Here is a 26526-nt window from a genome sequence, read left to right on the forward strand (position 1 = left end):
GCTTTAATTTATTTGAAAGGAATCCATTCCTTTAAAAAAAATTTTTTTTTTTTTTAAATTTGAGAAAGAGAGAGAGAGAGCAGATGAGAGCCCAAGCAGGAGAGCACAAGCATACAGGCGGGAGTAAGGGAGAAAGACTGAAAGGGAGAAGCAGCCTTTCTCCTGAGCAGGGAGCAAGATGCGGGACTCCAAGAGATTCAATCCCAGGATGCTGAGATCATTACCTGAGCTGAAGGCAGATGCTTAATTGACTGAGGCATCCATGTGCCCCATAAGGAACCCATTCTTAAGGGCTTAACTAAGTATAATGTTGAGTCACTATAAGAAGGATATCTTTTTAAAGGGCACATTACTTTTTCACCATTGTAGCAAAGATGTAAAGTTACAGTCTTCCATTGTTTAAATGTTCCAATATTAACTAAAACAAAATAAATAGTCAGTTATCATTCTTACCAGTTCTATACCTGACCTACCTCCTGTGATAAGATCATAATAGTAATGGTAACCCTCAGAGGTTATGCCTTCTACCCATCTGCCCTTTGAAGGGTCTTTTTTCTTTTTCTTCTTTTCCTTCTGCTGCTTTGGTGCAGAGGTGGGTGGGATAGTGCTTGTTACTGGTGAGATGCTTGGCTCTGAAATTTCTAGAGAAAAAGGTATAAGAAAGGTGAAGTACCAACATGACTTTTTTTTTCCTGGTATAAAACAACTAATAATGTTATTCCAATTAAAAGCCTGACAAGAAGATTCTTTTGGGAACTTGACAAATTATAAATAAAGCTCATTTGGAAAACTAAATATGCACAAATATCCAGAATTATAAAACAGAAATGATAAGGAGAATCTAATTCTACCAGATATTAAAACTTACTCTAAAACAATTGGTATATTTAAAAAAAAAAAAAGTAAAACGGATCCTGGAGTAGGTAAACATATGAATGAAACAGAACAAAGAGTAAACAGACCCAAATGCAGATTCCTGGTGCTTTTTAGAAAAAGAGATCACTTAACAGATGATGTTGGATTGACTGGTTAATTATTTGGAAAAAAGTAGAGCTATTCCCCACTCCAAGGCCCCTCTCATGTTTGCACATAATTATAAACTTCAGATTAAAGATATACGTGAAAAAAAAAAACAAACACCAAGTAAAATAGTGTTAAACCTACATACAAATCCAAATATTCTATTATAGCAAAAATAAAAACAAAAAAATAAAGAACAAAAATAATATGATGCTATGTTAATCATAATAGAATTAAGATTTTTAAAAACTAAAAAAAATAAAAAGACAAATAATAAATATTTACAAAAATTATGGCTCACGGTTAATTTCGTAACAAAGATTCCTTAGAAATAAATCCAACATTCTAACAAAAGATGGACAAAAAGCACAAAGATAAGACAGCTTGGTATTAGCTATCAATATATAAGATATATTCACACTTTGATTCTGCAATTTCATCTCTATAGAGATTAAACTTACAGAAATAAATATGAAAAAACACGCCTGCATAACGGTTCACTGAAGCATTCATTCTAACAGTGAAAACTCTAAGCAACCTAAATGTTAGTCTGGAAGAGATTACTTAAATAAGTTATGACACTTTTATGGCATTTTGTTATGGCATTTTATAACCTTTATTAAACACTTATTACAAGTGGTCACTGTAATAAGCAGTTTATACCACTACGTTACTTAGTTTTTGTGAAAATTGGAGGTTGTATATCTAGCAAGTGACAACTCTGGTGGATTCCAAAGTCTGTGCTCCTAACCACTCTGTATCCATTAAACATGATGTATATCCTTAATTATTTAAAAGAAAGCAAGTATTTGACATGTTATTGAGTGAAAAAATAAAACCACCTCCAAATAGACTATAATGTGACGTATAACTTAAAAAAGAAAACGCTAAAGATGTCTGGGATAAGCTTAAAAGCATTTAGTTTTTAAAAGTCCTTTCTTTGTACTGCATTATTGCACTTTAAGGGGAATGTATATCCTATTAAAGAAAACAAGGCTATCAAAAATAATTTAATTTGAAAAAGTCCTATTTAAATACATTTAAATACAAAATGCAAAGACTGATTTGCTTATAGGGTAGCATAATGGAACCTCCCAATCCATATAACTGATGAGATGAATTTTCAATGACTCCTTTTTAATCCTGCAGGAACACCTCTATCCTTTTTTTCCTTTAAGCATACAACTTTATCCTCATGGAAATACAGCCCCCATACCTTCCTTTTAACTAAAAATGTCCAGGATAATATTTTTAAAGTCTGGTTACAACTATCCTTATTTGATGAGGGCAATACCAACTGACTTATTATTGCGCTTAAAAACTAATGGAAAGAAGTTTTCAGAGAGTAAAGAATATCATTCCATGTTGACGATCTCAACCATTATGCAAGATCAACAACTGGGACTGCTACTTGCCTGGTTTAAGGATAATGGATTTGTCATAGAAGAAGTGCTGACAGAAAAGTTCCTGAGTTAAAGCCCCAGTTCATCAACAAGATTGATACACTCTACTTAAATAAATGTCTTTTATCTGGAACTGACTTATCTTCAAACCTCCCAATTATTTACCTTCTTGCTGGTGACCGCATGGAAAAAGGGAACCCTCATATCCTGCTGGTGTATGTAAACTGGTCCAACCACTATGTAGAACTTACGGAGATTCCTCAAAAAATTAAAAATAGATCTACCATCTGACCTAGCAATTTCACTTCTGGTTATACACTCATTGGACATACAAGCAGGATTTCAAAGAGATATATGCACTCCCATACCTACTGCAGCATTACTCATAACAGCCAAGATATGTAAACAACCCTAACGCCTGTCAACAAGACGAATGGATAAAAAAGATATAGTACATATGCCTAACGGGATACTATGCAGCCATGAGACAGGAGGATATCTTGCCATCTGCAGCAACATGGATGGAACCTGAACATATTATGATAAGTGAGGTAAGTGAGATAAAGAGAAGACAAGCATACTGCATGATATCACTTGATGTGGAATCTAAGAGTCAAACTCGTAAGACCAAAAAGTAAAATTGTTGTTTCCAGGGGACAAGGCATTAAGGCTGATACTGTTTAAAGTTATAAACTTGCAATAAGTAGTACATAAGCCATAGAGATTGAATGCACAGTATAACGAATATAGACAACAATACCGTAATAGATAATGTGGTAAATATTGCTTTAGTAGCAATCTTATTACGATATACAAATGCATCAAAGTAACACCTGCATAAACAATGTTTTATGTCAAATTTATCCAATTAAAAAAATTATCTGCCTTCTAGTGGTAAAATCAGTAAATTTGTCCACAAAAGGCTAATTCACTATAACTCAACCATATAACCAAACATAATTCATACTTTTGACCATATGGATAAAGCAAACTGTGGTTATAATGCAACGCCTATTTTTTAATGAATAGCTCCTTTTAGTCAAGTACCTAAAAAACTCAGCTGTGTCTGAAATGAACACTGACCAAGACAGAACTAGGACTAGCTAACCACCAAGGCAGTATGGTTATGAATGGTGGTGTCACAAGATGAAGCTTTAAAAGTAAAATAAAAGTGCAAAAGCAAAGTCCTATGGTCTAAATACAGCTATGATGCATAGGAAAAGCACGAAGTGTAGACCCTGAGTGTACCACCTCTTTATGGAAACAATAAAAGCTCACTGAGCATGACCTCTGATGTTAGTTTTAAAACATGCTGGCTGCTTTTTTACCTGACTCTAAGCCAAGCCTTTTCAAATCCTCTTGGTATGCTTTCAGGGCAGCTGCCTCCATTGCGGCAAACTCCTTTGATGCCTTTTCTTCTTCCTTTGCCTTATCCAGGCTTTTCTGTTTAATCTATGTAGATACATATAAAATCGAAAGCCAGATAAAGGACTGATATTTACATAGAAAAACTAGCAAAGAAATAAATAAATTAAATTACCTCACTGATCCTCTTCGCAACATTCTCCTTATGATTCTTTCCTCTTTCATGAAATTCAACACTCTTGTAAATTAATAAAAGAAAAAATGCAAAGGAAAGTTACATCAATATCATAATGTTCACAGTAAGGTAGCAATAAATAGAGGAATGGAACATAACAAAATTGAAATGATTGACAGAAAAATAATTTTAATGTAAATCAGTCCTTTTTATCAAATGATACGAGGGAACTGAACCATTTTAATTGTTATCATATCCTCTGACTAGGTTTTCTTTGGTGCTTAAAATAAACTATGATGGCCATATCAATGGAGAAAAATACAAAGTACCCGTGATGACAGATCTAGTTAATATGATTGTAACAAGGACTCAAACAAGACATGAAGCCAGAAAGAGGAGTGGGGAAAAAACTTTACTTCAAGAAACACCTCTCAACATAAAATGTCAAAACCTATAAGTCTCTAGAATTTGTACTGCTCTGGAAACAGAGAGAATAAACAATATTAGAACTTATTCCTCCAAACTGAGAGGAAAGTAGACAGCAAGGAATTCCAAATTATAAGCAAATACTTTTACACACTGTGGTAATGTTACAAAATGTACAACTCTTATGGAGGACAATTTGGCACTATCTACCAAATTTTGGCTGCTGGAATAGAGAACAAAGTTCCTACATAATGATGTGGAGCGAGCTCCAGGAAATACTGTTCAATTAAAAAAACAAACACAAAACTATAGTGAAGGATAGTGTGTATGGTATCCTAGGTTTTACATTATGCTGGAATGAAAACCTGTATGTGCATACAGAAACAATGGAATGGATTAGAAAATGAAAAAAAGTGGTAACCTACAAAAAGTGATGGTGACTGGATGGGACAAAGGAGTGAGTGAATGTTATTACTCATTTAAAAGTCAGGATGCTCCCTAAATTACAAATGTCTGGTTGATGCAATTAAGCAATTTCTGATAAACCTTGCAAAATAAATTTTGTCAATCAAATCTAAGCTAAGCTAACCTAAAGTACTACCATGAATTCCTCTTTAAAGTGAGACATTGTAAAACAAAGGTTCACCTTCTATTTTTCATATATCAGGTTCCTAAAGTTAATTATACCACACAAAGAATATTAAAGACCCATTTGAAAACAAAATAATTTTTGTTTCTAATTAAAGAATTAAAATAAATTAATTAAATTATTGAAAATATTTAATATATTATATTTATATATATAAATATTTAAAATAATTAAAATAAAAAATAATGTTTGTTTCTAATTAAAGGTTAAACTGATATATATTAACAATCCAAAGAGAACAAAGATTATCCTAGAAGGGATTATTTACTCTTCATGACTCCTAAAATTCATTGAACTGATTGGGAACCTCAAGAGAAGAGAAACTATCAACCATTTGTACAGAATTCATAATTTATGGCATTTATGTGTAAGGATGGCCCAAGTTAAACAAGTTGAGACCTTAAGGAACTATTCAAAGGACCAAAAACAAAATCCTGGAGAAAAATATGCCCAAACTCCTTGTGCACAGTAGTAAATAAATGTTTATCAAAGAAGTATAACATTGTCAAAAACGGGGCTACTGTTCTGTTGTGCATGCAACTCTATCAAGTACAAAGGCTAGGAATATACACTTAAAAGATACCTCCGTGTTTCTGTACTATGTATATATTACTATGACATGCACATAAGGGGGAAAAATCAGTGATGCTTTTGTTTTATGTTCTAAAAGCTTAATCTAGATTGAGATACAGTAATAAGATGCTTAACAGAGCTGCTATTTTCATACTCCATGAAAGAGGTAATGATGTTCTTTAAAATGAAACCATTTATAGCTAAAAAGTTTTGCAAATATGTTTAATTTATTTTTCTGGAGTTGAAAAGATACAAGATAAACTAAAATAATATTCCTTTTTATATATTAAGGTCTTTGCCCTTTAATATTTTTTATATGGTAGTATTAAACAACAACATAATGTGGATAAACATGGATGAGATGACCCACTCAACATCCATTTTCTGAATGTGACTAAAGGACCATAAGGAAATAATTTGGCTTAACATATAATCAAATTTAACCCGGTGAAAAGGAAGAAGGCTCACCGCTTTTGTACAAGAAATGAAAAGACAACAAAAATATTTCAATGTTTTGAAAAATCAAGAGCAATGTATTTGAAGGTGCTTCATAAATACTGTTTAGATCAAAAAGAAACACAGGAATACAATATCATTAAATTCTCTTATAGTGGAATTATCATACAGGCCTATTGTCCGCTATCCAACACTTGCAGTAATCACAGAATTTCTTTGGTTGCGACTTCCAGTAGTCTGCCCTGAAAAAGGGAAAAACAAGTCTAAGCTTATTTATAATTAAAAAGGCAAAATTGTGCATGTTTTTATATCTTCTTAGAGTCTGAAATATAACACCCTGTTACTGAATCCTGTCTTATTATACACATTACTTTTAGTATTTAACTCAACTGCAGCAGTTACCTGAAATTGTTGCCACTAGAAAAGAAGTCTGCACCGGATTTAAAACTTCCTTTAATAAAACTGCTTAAATTTTTTTTTTTCCTCATTTGACACTATCATCAGTGTGAAGAAATAAGAAACATCTTGTAAAAGTTTTATCTTCTCTATGCCTTTCTGGCATTTTGGGAGACTGCCGTAATGGAGGCCTGAAGAAGCTCAAAGTTTGCTTTAAATCAAGTTAGTTCCATCAAAGGAACAAAGAACAAGACTCTTTTGGAGGGAGACTGGTTCCTCCGAGACTATCAGTTGTATACAATTTGTTCTTGAGACTCAGGGCAAGAGAAGAGTTGGAAAAGCCAAGGGACCTCTTTGCCTGCAAGGCTTGGGGGGTTGGCGGGGGGAGGGGGGGTGTCACTGTGCTAACAAGACCGGCCGTTTCTACCAGTTGGTGAGGGCGGAGGTGGCCCAAGTCCAACCCTAAAGTTTCACAATACCCCAGGGTTCAAGCGCTACAGAAACGAATAGGGTGCTTGCTATCCCCGAACTGTGCAAGTGAGGGAGCTCCCGCTGCTTCGCGGGCAGCAGTCCAACCTCAACTGGCCGCCAGCCTCCCTCCCAAAGCCCGAGCTTCGGGCCCCCCGGGCGCTCCGAAGGATAGCATTTCTAAACGCCCGGAAAACCGGCCCTGCCGGTCTGCTGCCGGTCCCGAGCGAGTTAAGAGCACCTCCGTCACGCCTCCAGCAGAAAAGAGGTGGGGGGGGGGGGCGGGCGGTGGAGGCCCAGACCCGGCAGAAAAAGGGCCGCCCTGGGAAACAACACCTCGTTGTTTAGAGCCTGAGACCCGACTCACATGACTGGACCAGCCGCTTCGTGCGTCGCCCCGGGGTCCGGCTCGAGCTCGTGTTCCCCACGCGGGGCGAGTTGAGACCCAGCCCGTCGCGAGGCCCACCGGAGCCTCCAAACCCGAACACCTCCCTCTTTCTCCGGGACCAGGGTTCCACGGTTCCCAACTACGGATGCCCAGGCGACTCAATCCGCGTTCGAAATCTCCTCCTCTTCCCCTCCCCCTACGGGGCGGTACTCCGGGATCCTGGGAGGTGGGGTCGGTATAAAGGGGTTGAGGTCACCCAGAAGGGGTGAAAGCGCGACGGGACCTGAGCCGAAGGACAAGAACGTCACGCCTCAAGTCCCGCATCATCCCGCCTTTACTCTCTCTCTTGCCCTGGGATCCAGAACCTCCACCCTTCTAGGCTCGCTGGCTCGTGGCCGAGGAGCTCGCGCGCCGCCTCCTCCCCAACGCATACAGCTGTTCCCCGAGACGTCGCCGCCCTCAACTTTGCCAACTAGTCCGCACGCACTTTGACCAGCGAAGCAACCCGGACCTGTAGGCTGGGGGCCGTTGGCGGAGTTAGAAAAAGAAAGGTGAAACAGCTGGCGTCGGGGCCGCGAGTTGCTGGGCTTTGCCTTAGAACTTTCCGGAGGCGGCGGAGTAGCCCCGCCCCGCCCCCGCGACGCCCGCGCACACGGGCCGGATAGTTCCTTCGCTCCGGGAGCGCGTGGGCATCCGCGGCGGCTCGAGTGGCGCAGAGGCGACGGGGGGAACAGCGGCGTGGGGAAGCAGAGCGGAGGCAGTGGGGGCGCGTGCACTTGTCAGGTGAGTCACGGCACCTCCTCTATCAGTACTTCCCATATGGTCTAGCGGTTAGGATTCCTGGTTTTCACCCAGGCGGCCCGGGTTCGACTCCCGGTATGGGAACGAAGTGATACTTTTAAAAACCGAATGGGAGAACTTACTTATTTTGTTTCCCATATTCTGGCTCTCTACTTGTCTCCTTCTGATGAGTTTGTGAAAAACGAACTTTAGTATTACGCCGGGCAGACTGGAGGAGCGAGTGCGCTTGGGTCCCTCGCCTCCCTTCTCTGCCGCGGAGTTTCACTTTGCAGGGGCTGCCCTCCTGCCTCTCCGCCCGAGTCGTCCTCTTCCAGACGCTCGGGAGGTGATGATTAACTCCGGCCTCGTCTTATCTCCTCCCAGCGGCCCCCCTCCCCCCACACCCCCCCTCCGGCCCACACCCTCCGCGGCCGTAGTTTTCCAACAGTCCCAAGTGACGCGGGACGTGTTCACCCCCTGCCCTCGGCGCCGGGAGCCCGCACCCCATTTGGAGTCCTCGTCTCTTTCCGCCTGATGTTTACGGGGACCCCCCCTCGCCGGCCCCCGGCACAAAGCCGCCTGTCGCGGGACGCGCGGCGGCGTGGCGGTCTGGCGAGCCTCGGTGCCTTCGGGCGCGCCTTCCCGTCCGCGTAGCTGCCCGTCACCGCCCGATCGGCCGCGTGTCCACCCGGCTGTCCCGCAGCGGCCGAGCCCGCCGGCCAGCTCCGCCCAGCCTGACCTCGGAGGCGCTGGTTTCAGCGCACAAAAGTCCCGCGGACTCCGGAGCCACACACTTGAGTGCCACTGCCTGGGAAGGCCTCCGGGGAAGGGAATCCCCCCTCCACCCCCAATCCTCCCGCCCCGCTTTAAAGCGCGCACACAGACGCGTGCGCACGTGCTTGCGGAGAAGGAAAATACCACTATGATGAGATGTCTTTAGGGAAGAAATTTAACTTTCCAAAGGGTCTAACGTTTTGAGCGCCGCCGATAGAAGAATCTTGGGGTGGAGGTGGGGCTTGGAAGAGAGAAAATTGGCTGGAGACTGGGGAGGGGATGGTATAACAAAGTTTCACTGTATTTTTAAATATAGAAGCCCTGTGTTTATTACAAAGAAGGGGCAGCTGTGTCAGCAGCATGTGAGCTGTAAATGAAACAAAAGCATTATCTTAAATGCAAGCTGAAATTAGAAGATGGGGTGAGCTATAATGTTTAGTCCATTGGGCCTCTGGGAACAAATGGAGAAGGAAGAAGTGGCTCTTTTGGATGGGTTTCTGGTCAGTGCCATTGACAAGAGCAGAAGTGGTGGTTAGTGTGCGCATTTCCAAACTTTTGTATTTTAACTGCACAGTGAGTTTTGAAATAATCTGTTAACGTGATCCGCATGATTAAGTATTAATCACTTTTATATTGTAAGTAAACTTTAGTAATTAAAAATATTTTATCTCTTCGTTAGCTGAAATCTTTGAATATTTACAAGCACCGTCACACGCTTTTGAAAGTTCCTGATGTTCAGGTTCGTGTTAGTAGGTTGTGGACACATTACTGAATGGAATTGTATTTCCGCTCCTACGATTAGCACAAAAACTTGTCCACGTGTGCAACATTATTCGTAAGCAGAAAGTAGAAGTGCTAATGCCTCTCAACTGAATGAATAAGATGTATCTATACAATCAAATATTAGTTGGCAATAAAAGGGAATGAACCAATACGTAACATAATATACATCAGTTTCAAGATGGTTATGCTAAGCAGAACAAGCCAACTCAAAAGACCACATTTTGTATGATTCCGTTTATATGAACTGTACATCATGGGCAAATCTATGAGAGAAAGAGGATAGATTATGGTTGCCTTGGACTGGGAGGTGAAGGGGCAGTGGTTACAGGGGCATGGTTTGTAGTGACTGCTAATGGTGATAAAGGTTTCTTGTTAGAGTGATTGAAATGTCCTAAAAGTAGAATAATGATAATGGTAATAATGATAATGATAATGGTTGCACAACTCAGTAAATAACCTAAACGTTGAATTCTACTCTTTGGGTGAACTGTGATATGTAGATCATATCAGCAAAACTTAAAAGATTGAAGTAATAAAAATATATTATGTAATATATTGTCTTTACATTTTTATTTATCATTTGGATAGTAAGCATTTAAAAATATAAGTGGAATAATTTAACACTGTAGTTCTAGCTCCTGGGATGTAGCAAGTGTTCAGTAAAGAGCTGAGGTTAATCTATACAGATAATTATACAATTTATAGTGTGACACATGATCAGAGGGAATGAAGCCAAGGGTTATATGGCTTGAAGGCCTCCACGATATCACATCTGGAGTCATGTGAAGTGAATGGGAAAAGGCCTCCTATAGGAGGCAACATTTGGGATGGGCTTTGAAGTCTGGTTAGGCATTTGCTGGTGATGATAGAGTGGAAAGCAAGGCATTAAGAAAGAAGCAGGCCACAGCAGAGGCACATTAACAGTCACTAGCACATTTTGGCTGAGCTGAGGGTACAAGTAGGATAGGAATTGGAAATAAGGCTGCAAAAATAGATTAGAGCCTGCAGCAGACAGTGTCGGTGCTGTCAGATCCTTGGTGTCTTTATCATCCCCCCAACTCAGTATGCCTCTAGTGGTGCTTTTCTACCTGCGGAGAGCTGGAAGTGCTTGGGGGTTTGTCCCCTTACCTTTAACAACTCTCCACTGTGCAATTGCAGGGTCGTAGGGAAGCTCTATTTTTAATTTCTTGAGGAATTTCCACACTGTTCTCCAAAGTGGCTGCACCAACTTGCATTCAGTGTAAGAGGGTTCCCCTTTTCCACATCCTCTCCAACACATGTTGTTTCCTGTCTTGCTAATTTTGGCCATTCTAACTGGTGTAAGGTGGTATCTCAATGTGGTTTTAATTTGAATCTCCCTGATGACTAGTGATGATGAACATTTTTTCATGTGTCTGATAGCCATTTGTATGGCTTCCCTGTGGAGTATTATGCCTCCATCAGAAAGGATGAATACCCAACTTCTGTAGCAACATGGACGGGACTGGAAGAGATTATGCTGAGTGAAATAAGTCAAGTAGAGAGAGTCAATTATCATATGGTTTCACTTATTTGTGGAGCATAACAAATAACATGGAGGACATGGGGAGATGGAGAGGAGAAGGGAGTTGAGGGAAATTGGAAGGGGAGATGAACCATGAGAGACTATGGACTCTGAAAAACAATCTGAGGGTTTTGAAGGGGCGGGGGGGGGGGTGGCGGTGGGAGGTTGGGGGAACCAGGTGGTGGGTATTAGGGTGGGTATGTATTGCATGGAGGACTGGGTGTGGTGCAAAAACAATGAATACTGTTACGCTGAAAAGAAAAAAAATTCTTTAAAAAGCATAAGCAATAGGCAATACCTATCAAATCACTGTACTACACATTTGAAACTAATATATTATTGTATGTCAACCATACTTCAATTTTTTAAATAAATTATTAACCATTAAAAAAAAAAACAAAAACAACTCTCCACTGAAGACTCTCCAGTCAAGAGAATAACTTTGAAGCAGGGACTTTGATTTGTTTTCTTCTGTACCATCAGTGCCTAGAACAGTGCTTGGCACTCAGAGAACATTCAGAAAGTATTTGAATGAATGAATGCAAACCAGGAAGTTGGAAGGTCTATTCAAAATTTATTTTACAGATCCCCTTACCTCTTAGATAGCACTTAGATAGGAAATTTTGGAAGGTTCTGATTGTGAAGGTCTTTGAATTTGGGGATAAGGAATTTACTTAGCTGGGAGAAGGGATTTCTGGTAATGTAAGTGTTTTTGATGAAACTAATTTGGTGGTAGTATGCATGATGAACTGGAGGATGGGAGGATTGTGTCTGTAGTGTCCACTCTCATCTTCCCATTCCTGTTTCTGCTCCCACTCTCCCTTTGCGTCAGGCCTTAAACAAGATGGAGTGTCTCCGAAAGTACAGAAATAATCTAATAGCTGTCCTTGTCTCTATTCTCTTCCTTAAGTAGGGTGGTAGCAGGGGAATACAAAGGATGAGATTACAAAAAAAAAAAAAAAGTAAAATGGAAGAAAAAATTGAAGATGTCAGGAAGTAAATACTCTTAAAAGAAATAGCGAGGTTACAAAGCTTAGATATGTATGTATTTATTTATTTATTTGGAGAGAACAGGCAACTGTTAATCCTAGTGTTGGTCAGACAGTAAACTACTACTGCCCACCTTTATGTGTATGTGTGTGTGGCATTTTGAATACTAAAACTGTACATTGAATCAAGAGACAAATTTAAGGCTGTGAGACTGCCACCCTGTGGGCAGTATAACTTAGACGACCTAATATCATCAAGAATTCTAATAAAACCTCACTCATTTGAAATTCACTATTTTCGAACTCATTATGGTTCTTCTCTGTTGGTATATGTGGGTTGGAAGGTTGAAATTTGTTTCCTGAACTTTTTCTGAGGCTTTTAAATAAAGGAAATTTAAAATACAGTCAATAGCCTTAAAAAGTTGCAAAGACGGGCTCCTGGGTGGCTCACTGGGTTAGGCCTGCCTTCAGCTCAGGTCATGATCTCAGGGTCCTGGAATTGAGCCCTGCATCAGGCTCTCTGCTCAGCAAGGAGGCTGCTTCCTCCTCTCTGCCTCTCTCTCTGCCGGTCTCTCTGCCTACTTGTGATCTCTGTCTGTCAAATAAATAAAATCTTTAAAAAAAAAAGTTGCAAAGAAATTTAAGAAGGCTTTTTAGATACCTCTTACCTCCAGAAATTTCCTATCAGAAGGTGTTTTTTAAAATGTGGTGGCAGGGACACCTGGGTGGCTGAGTTGGGTAAGCATCCTCCTTCAGCTCAGATCATGATCTCAGGGTCCTGGGATCAAGTGCTAGTCTGCTGCTCCCTCTGCCTGCAGTTCCCCCTGCTTGTGCCTGTTCTCTCTCTCTCTCTCTCTCTGATAAATAAATCTTTAAAAAAGTTGTGGCGTGTTGTAAAATAGTCTTTTTTCCCCTTCTATTGTACTAATTTTTTCTTTCTTTTTTTTTTTTTTTAAAGATTTTACTTATTTATTTGACAGAGATACAAGTAGGCAGAGAGGCAGGCGGGTGGGGGGGTGGGGAAGGGTTCAGGGAGGGGGAAGGAGGCTCCCCGCTCAGCAGGGAGCCTGATGTGGAGCTCCATCCCAGGACCTGAGCCGAAGGCAGCGGCTTAACCCACTGAGCCACCTGTACCTGAGTACAGGCGCCCCTGTACTAATTTTTTCATCCTATGTTATAATACATACGGTACTGTTTTTGACAGTTGTAGCTCTTGAGAAATATTTGAAAACTCTCCACCCTCCCTCTTTTCTTCAGCTAAGTGAAAGTGACCTTCCTTATTTTTTTATAGAGTTGGATTTTGTTAGAAATTGTCCAGGCTTTGATAAATTGCCTTAAGTGTATTTATGAAAACAATTTGGATTTTATTCAGTGTTAGTTATTTAGAAGGGCAGTCTGCTCACAAATTAAACTGGTAAACTAATTTGACTCAAAATGAAATAGTGATTGTGAAAGACTTACTGGGTCTCTGCAACTCAGGCAATGGTTCTGTCTAGAACTCAAGAAAATAAAACTTTCCCAGCAGAAGAGCTGTTTACAACTCGATGTTGTAAGTGGCTTGTATTCCCTGAGGTGTCAGGAGGGGTGGAGTAGCCGTTTAGCGCTTGAAATTTGTGTTAACAGTAAAGCTGAAGTGGGCTGAAGCAGGATTCTGAGGTCAGCAATGGTGCATTCTTTCTGAATGTGGTTTCTAGACTGAGGAGGATAATGGATGAAGTATCAACTGGACTCCTTGCCCTTCAGTTACATGATACTTCTTCTTAGGAACCTTACATTTTGGTAACAAAGAGATTTTCAAATGGAATAGTAATGATTTTAAGTAACTAATTATTCCCTTGCCGTTTTTCTGAAAAGTGTAGCATGGTGTATATCATGATATCCTTTAAATGGTTTCATTTAACCTTTCCAAAGTAAATGAATGGGACTGGGGAGTGACTGTATTAATTTTTTTGCAACATTTATATCTTATATTCTACAGTTGATGTATACTCTAGTTTATATGAAGTAGACTATGAATCGTGAAAATGCAGATGTTTATCTAGGTTTACAAGGTACATTGCTATTTAAAAAGCAGTATTATTTTGATATTGTTTAGGTATGGAAAGTAACTTTCGAGATACTTCATGGTTCATTTGCTCCTTTCCTAAGTATTGGGACCAAGAACCAGTAAAGTTAGGGATGTATTTGTTTTTTAATCTTTAGTGGTTTCATTATCATATCATTTTTAAAACTGTAAATGACATTGTACTTATATAAAGAAAATTTTAGTTTGATCTTTAGTTTGCTCTTTGTTATTGTATAGTATCTGCCTTTTTGTGCTGGAATGGCGGTTGCTTTAGGAGTAATGGTAGTTAGCGTCTCCTTTTACTTTTCACATCTGGCTTCATTTTCACAAATGTAAATATAAATATTTTGTTCTCTGAAAAGTAATCCCAGTATAGGTGACTTGAATTTTGTTAAAGAAGTAACATCTGTTTCATATGTTTTATGTGTGCACCTGTGTTTGCAAATTTAAAATTTTATTTTTGAATTAAGACTACTCACTATTAAATAACTTTGATTTAAAACCTTTTTTGCGAGTGCCTGGGTGGCTCAGTGGGTTAAAAGCCTCTACCTTTGGCTCAGGTCATGATCCCCAGGTCCTGGGATCAAGCCCCGCATCGGGGAGCCTGCTTCCCTTCCTCTCTCTCTCTGCCTCCCTCTCTGCCTACTTGTGATCTCTGTCTGTCAAATAAATAAAATCTTAAAAAATAAATAAATAGAACCTTTTTTGCTTTATTTTAGATTTCTGGGAAGGTACTTTGCTAGTGAAGTGTCCAGACAGTCCTTCTAAACAATCTTAAGTCTTTCTTTGTAGTTTAATCTCTTAATTTAGTTAAACTTTCTTTTGGATTTAAAATCCCAAGACCAGGATACATTTCTGATTTAGGATGTGTTGATATATTGCTTTGTGTATAGCTTTTTATCTGTTTCCAGATTTAAACATTTAATTTGAACTTTCAAGGTTGTAATGGGATTTGTTTTACCCTAGCTTTCCTGATGTCTGTAATTTATCACTGATACTCCCTTATGCTGAGGCATGCAGATGACTCTATTAACTGGGAAGTTTAGGGCCCTGCCAATCAATCGCCCACTGAGCAGGGCAGGCACTGACCCAGTTGTAAGAGCTGAAGTAGGAAGTAAGAATGTGACTGGAAGAGACTGAGGCAGACAGAGTCCTAGCAGTCTGAAAAGATACACAGGTGTGGATAAGGGTGAGGGGAAGTGTCAAAATGGAAGGAAGAACATAGTTAAGTTCCTTAAGTTCCAAGCAGGCATTTGGCATCAGGGAATTTCAGATATGAGTAGGAAAGCCATTTCTTTGTTTTCCCTTGTTTTTTTGTTTTTGTTTTTGTTTTTTGTTTTTTGTGGGTTTTTTGCCACTGCACATGAACCACAATTTTACTGTTCCTTAAAATCCTGCTTTTAAAGACTTTCTCTTTTCTCTTTTCATTATATTCTGGAATGTCTTGGGTTAGCTTAGGGGTGCATGTTTTAATGGGACTTTTTACCACAGCTTTGTAAGAAAAAGAAAGCACATGAAGTTTATATAAAAGCAAAACCTCACACTCATTAGAATGGCTGATATAGAAAGAAGAGGAAATAACAAGTGTTGGAGAGAATGTGGAGAAATCGGAGCCTTTGTATACTATTCATGGGAATGTAACATGGTACAGCCACTATGGAAAGCATTATGGTGGTTCCTCAAAAAAATTTGAAACAGAATTACTGTATGATCCAGCAATCCCATTTCTAGCTATGTACCCCAAAGAATTAAAAGGAGGGTCTCAAGGAGGCTCTGTACATCCGTGTTCACGCCAACATTATTCACAACACACAAAAAGTGGAAATAACCCAAGTGTTCTTCAGGGCATTAATGGATAAACAAAATGTGTATACATCCAGTGGAATATTTTTCATCCTAAAAAGGAAGGATATTCTGCAATTTGCTACAACATGGGTGAAGCTGGGGGACATCATACTAAGTGAAATAAAATTGTCACAGAAAGATAAATACGTGTGATTCCACTTATTTGTGGTATCAAGTGTAATCGAAATCACAGAGGCAGAAATTAGAATGGTGACTGCTAGGGGTTGGGGGAAGAGGGAATTGGGATTTGTTTAGTGGATATAGAGTTTCAGTTTTGTAAGATGAAAAGAGTTCTGGAGATTGGTTGCACAACAGTATGATTATACTTATTGCCAGTAAACTGTACACTTAAAAATGGTTATGATGGTAAATTTTACGTTATGTATATTTTTCTGTAGGTTTTTTAAAGGAAAATTTGAATTTATATTTGGGTATTAAAGTTGTAAGATTATAAAAACCTCTGTGATGAGATTGAGGCTATTTGGTGGATATTCAGGTATTAGTTGCTGGGAATTGAACAGTAAAAAATGCAGACAAGATCCTCATGAAGCTTACAGTTTAGACTGGAGACAACTGTTGCATACCAGGGAGACCCCTGACAGAGTAGGGGGAGAGGCTACATGGAAAAGGTTTCTCCAGGAAGATGACATTTAAATGGAGACCTGATGGATGAGTAAGCAGTGGCTAGGAGGAAGAGGGGAGTGGAAAGGGAGGGGAGGCAGGAAAAGCTCCAAAGCAGAGAAAGGAACTGTCTCCTTTGGGAGGTGAAAGAAGACCCTGAGGGCTGTGATGTGTGAAAAGTTGGGGGAGGTGACCAGGGCATGTAGCAGATTATAGAAGTCATTGTAGGCCACCGCAAGAATTTTGAGTGTTGAGGCACCTGGGTGGCTCAGATGGTTGAGCGTCTGTCTTTGGCTCACATCATCATCTCCAGGTCCTAGGATGGAGTGGAGCTCCCCGCTTAGAGGGGAGGCTGCTTCTCCCTCTCCCTCTGCCTATGCACTGTCTCTCTGTGTATCTCTCTGTCTCAAATGAATAAATAAAAAAATCTTAACATTCAAAATCCTTTTTTTTTGTTTAATCTTAAGCAGAGATGGCAGATGTAGATGGGTTTTAAACCAGGGAGTAGGAAGGTGGTATGGAGTGGGAATAAGGAGAAAAATCCTGTATCTTCTCTTACACTGTAGCTTTTAAATATGAATTATCTACTTAATCTGGAGCTTGAATGCCAAAGGGAAAAATGGTTCATTTATATTTATTCGGATGATATATTTGTTGCCAGTGTGACCTGTTGATGTACTAAAACCTCAACAGTGAATTTAAGGGGATTGTCAAGGGCAATTGAGCAGAGGTGATTTTCACCTTTATTCTCTGATTTGGTAGTTGAAACCCCAGAAATGGATGGATTTGCTCAGGGAGAGTTTGGAGAGGAGCGCTTTCAGTGGAATCTTTAGAACTCTGTGTTCAGTGACGAGGTGGTGGAGTGGGGCAGAGAAGAGTAAGAAAAAGAACTCCAGAATTGACAGAAAACCAGGAGAGAGCATTTATTAGGTCTAACAAAACAAGTTCCAAAAGCGTTAATTGGGTTTCACCCTGTGTGGTCATTGACTTCACAGACTTAGTGGTTTAATAGGGGTAGAATTAGATTTGATTTGATTCAATTCTATTCGATTAGAATGAATCAAAGATTGAGTGGAAAGTGAAGAAATGGAATAAAGACAAATCTTTGAGGAAGTTTGGCTGTGAAGGGAGTGAGAAAGAGTGGTAGATGGGTTTGAGGTTGTCCAGTGATTGGAGTTGTTTCTGTGGAAAAGTGTGAATTTAAAGAATATCTTTTTTGGATCTATGAAATGTTTGAAAAACATATTACACACCTTGCCCTAAATAGGATTTACCAAATGCAAATATGACCTTCTCGTGGACTTAATCTAGATGTGGTAATATGGTACTACATATACACAGGGCAGTCAGGCTCCTGGAGGTGTGGAGGTCTCTCTGTCACTATATTAATTTATGGTCATCAGGGAAGTAAAAAATAGAGAATCCTGAGTCCCACGTAATCAGTTTGAATCTTAGGTATAGGGACTCAGGAATGTATGTTTGCACGGTGCACATGTCTTCAGAGGATTCTCATGCATCTCTTCTGTGAATGGCCTTGGAGAACTGTTGCTCCGAGAATCCTCTACTTTGAAATGTTCTGCTTTTTAATAGCTCTAGCATGACTTAAATGAGATGTATGGCAAGCACTTAGAAAGGAAATATTTTCAAAATTCTGTCTTCCGGTTTGATTGGGTAGTGGTAAAATTTTTAGTGTTTTCGGATAAAACTAGCTTGACCATTTTTCCTGATTGTAAAAGTGGTACATGTTCAGTGTCAGTACTTCCACTTTTCTTGTTTCTTCCCTCCTTGCACTCTAAGAAGCATGGTGCTTACTCCGACTGAATTGCCTTTGTTTGCTCCTATCACTTCCTCTACTAATACTATTCCATAGCCTCCGCCGATTATGGCTGGTTCCTATCATTCAGGTCTCAAAGCAGCTACCACATTTTCAGAGAGGCTGTCAAAATAGGTTTTCTTGGTCACTATGTCACTTTGCTGATTTCCTTCATATGTGGACAGGGACTCTGCCTGAATTGTTAACATGAATCTATAGGTAAACTGTATCCTGAGTCTATACAGCAGTGCCAGGCATCTAGAAACTACTTAAATACTGAAAAACAAATGATAAAGATCATAAAAACCTTAACAGTATAAATACTGTTAACTTTCAGTTGACTGTTACTTCAGATGTTGAAATGTGGACCACACATGCATAAATGTTGATTGTGCATGACATGTTTGTAACTTGTATATTTCAGACTGTTTGTAACTTGTATATTTCACTTAGTGTATTCTCAGACATTTTCATGTCTACATCATTTTATACAGATAATCATTCTTAACAGCTGAGTGATACAGTTCAGTATGTTCAGTATGATGAGGTACAGTCTCTATAACATCTGATTTGCCTGACAGTTCTTTGTTTTTTTTATAATTTTGAATGATAGTGCTGAATTTCTGTCTACATCTTTGTGTATTTTTTTGTTAGAATAAATGCTTATGATTGAAACTGCTGGGTGAGAGGATCTATGCATTAAAGCTTTTTGATTGTGAAATTGCCTGCTGGAATGATATTCTTTTGCTCGCATGAATAGCCTATGAGACCATTTATTTCCCCTAGACCCTCTCTAATCATTTTACTCTCTGCTATTTTAATAGGTGAAAAACAGTATTGTTTTTCTGCCCTAAGGTTCAAGAATGAGTATCTTTGAACATTCTCTATTGTGTTTGGCCACATTTCTTTTGTGAAGTGCATATATATATTCATGCTCAGTACCCAATTTTTCTGTTAGAGTGTTTGATTCTGTAATAGTAGTTTTTTTCTCTCGTATTTTACTACACAGGTTTTTAAACATACAGCAAAGATGAATTTTGCTCATGTATCTGCCATAGTTTTTATCATTAACATTTTATAATATTTGCCTTATCACACATTTATCCTTTTATCTAAAGTAAATTGCAGGTATTATTACTTTTCCATCTAAATACATTAACATGCTTGGCATTGACTATAGATTCCATGTTTGTTTAGTTATTTTTTTCTTTTGATGTAAAATGTATATAAAATTAAATGCATGAATATTTTTACTTTAAACGTTTTATTTTTGTAAAGACTTTATTTATCAGAGGGAGAGAGAGCAAGCGCGCACACAAGCAGGGAAAGTGGGAGCCAGAGGGAGAAGCGGGCTCCCCACTGAGCAAGGAGCCTGATGTGGGACTCAGTCCCAAGACCCTGGGATCATGACCTGAACTGAAGGCAGCTGCTTAACTGACTAAGCCACCCAGGCATCCCTAAATGTTTTATTTTAATTTAAAATGGAATTGGGAGGGGCGCCTGGGTGGCTCAGTGGGTTGAGCCTCTGCCTTCGGCTCAGGTCATGGTCAGGGGCCTGGGATCCAGCCCTGCATCAGGCTCTCTGCTGGGTGGAGAGCCTGCTTCCCCCTCTCTCTCTGCCTGCCTCTCTGCCTACTTGTGATCTCTCTCTGTGTGTCAAATAAATAAAATCTTAAAAAAAAAAAATGGAATTGGGAGGTGCACCTGGGTGCCTTAGTCAGTTGGATGTCTGCCTTTGCCTCCCGTCGTGATCCCAGGGTCCCATTGGGCTCCCTGCACTACCGGGAGTCTGCTTGTCCCTCTTTCTCTGCCCTGCTCATGCTTTCTGTCTCTCTCTCAAATAAATAAAATCTTGAAAAGAAAATAAAACAGAATTGGATTTCATTGATCAAGATTTTTTTATTTGAGAGCACACACATGAACACACACTCAGACACACACACACATATACACGCACGGGGAGGAGGACAGGGAAGAGCGAAAGAACCTCAAGCAGACTCTGTGCTGAGTATAGAGCCTGTGGCAGGGCTGGATTCCAACCCTGAGATCATGACCTGAGCTGAAATCAAGTTTGATACTTAATGGACTGAGCCACCCAGGAGCCCCACTGTTCAAAATTTTGATGAAGAGGCCAAAGCTGTCTTCTGTCAGTGAGCCCATGGAGGCAGCGCCGCATTGTAGGGTCTTTCATACGTACCCACAAGATGTTGCCTAATAGTTCTAGTTTTGATTTTATAAGAGGAGCATGAACTTTATTTTTTGCAAAGTATTTGCTGGATTTCAATGTATGTATTTGGCTGTGGAAGCCAAACCCAAGACTAGCTTCTGTTTTCTTTTCTTTTTTATAGGACTTTTGGTCACATTTTTCCCTTGTATTTCCTTTGCCTTAGCTTTGGTTATAGTGGTTTAAATTTTTATGTAGTCAGATGTCATCATTTTCCTTGTCTTTTTACTCCCATTTGTGTCATACATAGGAAGACATTTTTTACCAAATAATATACGGTGTTTATATTTTCTTCTGGTGCTTTTCCATTTTTTACATTTGAATATCTATTAGGAAGAATGTGGTATAGGGATTTTTTAAAAAAGATTAGCAGTGGTTTGAGATCATCAGCAAATACTGTCTAATGAACAGTCTTCTGTATATCTTTTTCTGAAACAAAATAGAATTTAATGTTTTTATTGATGCCATTTTTAAGTAAAGATTTAAATTTTAAGTAATCTCTACACCCAGCGTGGGGCTCGAACTCACAACCCAAGGTCAAGAGTCGCATGCTCCACTGACTGAGCCAGACAAGTGTCCCTGATGTCATTTTCATTATAATCTATGTTTGCATATAGTATCTGCTTTCTTTTTTTGAGAGTATCAAATTTTTTTTTTTTAATTGGGCTCCACTCTGGGCTCCAACTCACAACCCCAAGATCAAGACCTCAGCTGAGATGAGGAGTCGGATGCTTAACCGACTGAAGCAGCTAGGCACTCCAAGAGTATCAGATGTCTTTTTAAAAATATATCCTATTCTATTTAATCTCTCTATTCCTGCATTTAGATACTTGAGATAATTTATTGCCCACAGGCACATTCTCTTTCACTATTTCTTTTTTAAGGTTTCGTCACTTTTCTTATATATTGTTTTGTTCGTTGACCTCTAGCAGAGTCTTGAAGAATGGGGAGAAAAGATAGTGGGGAAATAGTAGCAAGAGTCAAGGCTGAGAGAGGTTGGTAAGTCCCAGGGACTGACTTTTCTGACTTGTAATTGTCTGAATTCTTAATCTGTAAAGCAGATTATGCATGTTTATTTTAGTATCCTTAAATTTGGGAAATGGCCATTAAGGTGGTTCAAACTAAATTCCAAAGTTCAAAATATTTATGAGATTTTTAAAGTTTGGGGTGTTATCGAAATGACATAGGATTCTGCAGTGAGGGTGGTTTTTAATCCTGGCTTTAAAGGAGCAAGTCATAATTTTTGAGCAACTGTGTATTATTCTTTTTTATGACTGGGTGATTCTTCAGACCAGAGCTGACTCAGCAGGGGGGAGATGCATACTCTAGGGTGGCCCACATGGCTGGGGGCCTGTCTGTGCAGCTCTCATACTGTAGTGGTGGCAAGAGGGATCCCAGCAGCATGAGAGGGTAAGCCCCTGTGTCCTTACCCTTTTTAGACCTGGGCTTGTGTCTTATTCTTATTCCATTGACCACCGCATATTTAAGGGATGGAAAAGTAGACTGTGCTTCTCTATGGGAGAAGAGGCAGAGTCATATTTCAAACTTAGAAGTCTGAACAGCTTAGTACCTATTAGTACAGTGGTTTACCACAGGAAGTGAAGGAACTAGCTACCTGGATATCTAACAGAACAGCCTCCCTGGCAGTGAGAAGAGGCTGTGCACAGACCTGGAGGGGAATAATGCTTGAGGTGTTCCTGGGATAGCAAGGAGAGGTCAGTGGAACTAGAAGACTGAGTGAGCAGGAAGTAGGAAGAGATACAATCATAGAGGTTGGGGCCAGGGTAGGATCTTGTCCTTGTAAGCTGTTATGAAGGCTTATTTTTTGTGTGAAAAGAAGAGCTAAGGGGAGTTTTTTGTTTTTGTTTTTTTTTTTTTAAAGATTTTTTTTATTTATTTGACAGAGAGAGATCACAAGTAGGCAGAGAGGCAAGCAGAGAGAGTGAGAGGGAAGCAGGCTCCCCGCCGAGCAGAGAGCCCGATGCGGGACTCGATCCCAGGACCCTGAGATCATGACCTGAGCCGAAGGCAGTGGCCTAAACCACTGAGCCACCCAGGCGCCCCACTAAGGGGAGTTTTAAAGTAGAAGAGTGATATTATCTGACTTGTGTTTTTGAATAGATTACTGCTGGCTGCAGCTCTGAGACTAGATTGTAGGGAAAGAAGAACAGAAGCAGGAGGGCTCCTGAGGAGGCTGCAGATAAGAGCTCACAATGGCTTGCAGCACGATAACGACCACGAAGTGGAGTGATTCTAGGATTCTATGTATGTTTTGAAGATTGAGCCAATAGGATTTTTGAATATGACTGTAGGACAGAAAGAAGAGTCAGTAGCCAAGGTTTTTGGTGTGAGCAGCTAGAAGTATTCACTGTCTACCAAGACTGGAGAAAACTGGATAGAGTAGGTGTTGGAGAGAAGACCAGAAATTCAGGTTTGGATATGTTGAGTTTGAGAAGACTGTGACATTTGAGTGGAGGTGTCAGGTTGGGTTAAGAGTCTGGAGTTCCGGAGTAACACCTGGAGATAGAAATTTGAGAACATGGGGGTACTGAGGTGGCTCAGTTGGTTAAGTGTCTGATTCTTGGTCTCAGCTCAGGTGTTGATGTTGAGGTTGTGAGTTCAGGCCCCACCTTGGGTTCTAAGCTGGGTGTGGAGCCTACCTAAAAAAGAGGGGAAAAAAAAGAAATTTGAGAACATTGAAATACTGAGAGCGTTTTGTATGTCTAAGAAGTATTTCCTAAAATGGCTATACATGTGAAGTACTTCTAAGTTTTAAAGTTTCATTTGTACCACGGGTATGGTTTGAAGTAGGGAAGAAGAGAAGCAGAGCAGTTTAGCTAGAGCTGAAGTATATCCTTGGTGATGACGGTAAAGTGAGAGTTTAAAGAAGTTGTGAATTGTTCCATCTGTGTAGTATTATGAAACATGAAAGCCTGTAGGCTAAGTATCTTATTTGAATATTCCTTTTTACTGAAACATTTACCAGTTTGTTTCTAATTAGGGAAGTTTATTGACAGAGGGCTGCGTAAGTAAACACCTGAAAGGGACTGAAGATCAAAAGTTGAGGGAAAGGACCATGATTAGATAATCTGTTGTACTCTTTTGAGAGGTTTTTTTTGTTCACTCCTTTGCTCTCTGTGTCTGTCTCTCTCCCTTTAACTTTCTTCATTGTCTATTAACATAATGAGAAGATGTTCAGGTGTAAGCATGGGGACTAACCCAGAAACTTGCCGCTCTCAACAAATGTAAAGCTTGCTGCTCCGGCCTGGATCTCTAGACAGGGCTGCCAGACCGAGCCTTAACCAACCCATTCATAGATCCTGGACCATTCAGGAAAATGCAGAAGGGACCTTAGTTTTTGTGTAATTGAGACATATACAGAAATGACCTGAGAATGGTTTGGCTTGTGTGGAAGAGAAAAAAACAGATTTATCATTGAGCCAATATTTAGTTCAACTTCCAAATATTTTCATTCGGCAAATATTTATTACCGAACTATTGTGGGGTCAGGAATGCTATCAGGCTAAAATAAATGACCAGAGAGACATGTAAACAAATGATCTAAAAAAAAAAACCAAAAAACCCAAACGCTGTGTTCTTCACCAGATATTCCAGCAGAGTAGGCAGGAGGAGTTATGAAGGAAATCAGTTCACTTTTAGGTCCTCAAAACCTATTGGGAGTGCTTTGCACATTTTAACAATGCGTAAGTGTATATGTGAATGCATAAGCAATGTGATTCATGCGTCTGTTAGATAATTTACAAAATACAGATGGAGGTACAAAGGAGAAAATTACCAGTTCCTCCTCGTAATGATGGAGAGAAGGACTTTGCAGGAGATTCAGTGGGTAGAAAGGCCAGCAAATACGGAGTGAGAAAGCATGACATGCTCTGAGTAAGTTCAGCAGAGCTGGATTGTGGGGTGTATGTTGGGAGGTGGAAAGGCCACAAGTGAAGCTATTATAGAGTAGACCAAAATCAAGATGCAGAAGTATCTTGTATTGGGGGGCATATGGGTGGCTCAGTTGGTTAAGAGTCGGAGTCTTGATCTCACTTAGGTCTTGATCTCAGGGTTGTGCGTTCAAACCCTCATGAGGCCACACACCCAGCTACTTCAATAAAATCTTGTACTGGAATTTATTCTGTGGGTACTACAAGGCTATTGAAATTCTTTTAAATAGGAATAGTAGGAAGTAGAATTCATGAGAAATTCTTAAAAATACAAAGTCATTCTTGATTTAGGAAACTAAAGTTGATAGAATTTTTAAAGTTACAAACATATATACTGGAAGTAAGTACAGGTAACGGTCATATCATTTATGGTACAATCTGTTTTATGCCTTCAGATTACCTATATGATCTTAGTGTAGGTATAATCTAAATTAGATAATCAAACTTACACTAAGGTAATCAAAATATGCAGGATGGCATTGGTTGGTTTGGGGAAGAGAAAGAACATATTTTTGCCTTATGAGATTATTGCAAACATTACTTTTATCTTTATTAAAAATCCTATTTAAGAGAGCGTGTGCATGCAAGCACAGTGGGGAGGGGTGGAGGGGGAGAAGCTCAAATCTCTGATGGTTTCTTGTCTTTTTTGACTTTGACACTTTAGAGTACTGCTCAGGTGTTTTGTAGAATGTCCCTCAATTTGATATTACCTTCTGTTTTCTCATGATTGTGAACTGGAGTAATGACTTTTTGGGCTTTTGGATTTTTAACATAATTATAACATAAAATTGCCTTTTTTTCAGCATATAGTTCTATGAGTTCTAACACATGTATAAATTTGTGTAGCCACCACTATAATCAGGATATAGAACAATTCTGTCACCTCTCAAAACTCTGTCATGTTCTCTTGTCACACCCTACCCCCTAGTTCGTGCCCCTATTACCACTGATCAGTTCTTCATCATTATAGATTGGTGTCTTGGAGAAAGTCATATAATTGGAATCATAGAAGATGTAACCTTTGACACTGGCTTCTTGGATTCATCATAATGCTTTTGAGAATCCTCTAAGTTGTGTTTAATCAATAGTTATTCCATTTTCTTGCTGAGTATTAAGGTACTGTTAGAATGTTTATCTCTTCCCCTCTCCTCCTTTTTTGATAAGTAATTGAGAAATATCATGTATCCTTCTGGCACTATAGTAAGCAATTTAAGTGAATTTTTGTGTGTGTGAAATAGGGATTATCATTTTTCCCCATTACAGAAGTGAAAACATAGGCATGGGCTAAAGTAGCCCTAGTCATACAACTAGTTAATAGTGGAGCTGGGGCCCAAACCTAGGTCACCTGCTCTAAAGCCTATGCTTTTGGACTATGTGGTTAGTTGCTAATCGTCAGCAATATAATTAAGAGCAATTGAAGTTCTTGTTTAATATATCATAAAGTTCCTCTTCTTTTTTGTTTATATTTAGTTCTTTTTATTAAAGAGAAAGATAATAGAACTATAATTTTTTAAAAAGATTTTATTTATTTATTTGACAGACAGAGATCACAAGCAGGCAGAGAGAGAGGAGGAAGCAGGCTCCCTGCTGAACAGAGAGCCCGACGTGGGGCTTGATCCCAGGACCCTGGGATCATGACCTGAGCCAAAGGCAGAGGCTTTAACCCACTGAGCCACCCAGGCGCCCCGAACTATAATTTTTTTCATGTTGCTGGTTTATAATCTTTGGGGCTAATAAGCATTCTGTGATTCAGTTTTAAAGCAGAAAGTCAAGCCAAGTAAATCATCAGTCCACAGCAATTATGAATTAACATGGAGTGC

The 26526-nt window shown here is 39.6% G+C and overlaps 2 protein-coding genes and 1 non-coding gene across 6 annotated transcripts in view; 2 read left to right on the plus strand and 1 right to left on the minus strand.

Annotated features, from left to right (window-relative positions):
• Positions 1-7451, minus strand: part of WBP4 (WW domain binding protein 4) — a 62541-nt gene extending 55090 nt beyond the window's left edge. Inside the window, exons 1-5 of the mRNA XM_045978096.1 lie at positions 7299-7451; positions 6237-6309; positions 3964-4026; positions 3752-3875; positions 474-641 (exon numbers count right to left, since the gene is read on the minus strand). Coding sequence (XP_045834052.1) covers positions 474-641; positions 3752-3875; positions 3964-4026; positions 6237-6309; positions 7299-7300 — 430 coding nt within the window. The 5' untranslated portion in view covers positions 7301-7451. The remainder of the gene's footprint in view (positions 1-473; positions 642-3751; positions 3876-3963; positions 4027-6236; positions 6310-7298) is intronic.
• A 159-nt stretch (positions 7452-7610) lies between these two features.
• ELF1 (E74 like ETS transcription factor 1) overlaps positions 7611-26526 on the plus strand; it is a 108845-nt gene continuing 89929 nt past the window's right edge. For 2 of the 4 annotated variants that reach the window (XM_045978092.1, XM_045978088.1), the window contains exon 1: positions 7615-8102. The gene's annotated coding sequence lies outside the window, so the exon portion shown is untranslated. Of the gene's footprint in view, positions 8103-26526 lie in introns of all 4 variants that reach the window. The other 2 variants (XM_045978095.1, XM_045978094.1) reach the window with 2 other exon arrangements.
• Positions 8133-8204, plus strand: TRNAE-UUC. Its single transcript has one exon. It is a non-coding gene; the product is annotated as a tRNA-Glu (tRNA).

This window comes from Meles meles, chromosome 14 (genome assembly GCF_922984935.1).
Source record: "Meles meles chromosome 14, mMelMel3.1 paternal haplotype, whole genome shotgun sequence".
Classification (NCBI taxonomy): Eukaryota; Metazoa; Chordata; class Mammalia; order Carnivora; family Mustelidae; genus Meles; species Meles meles.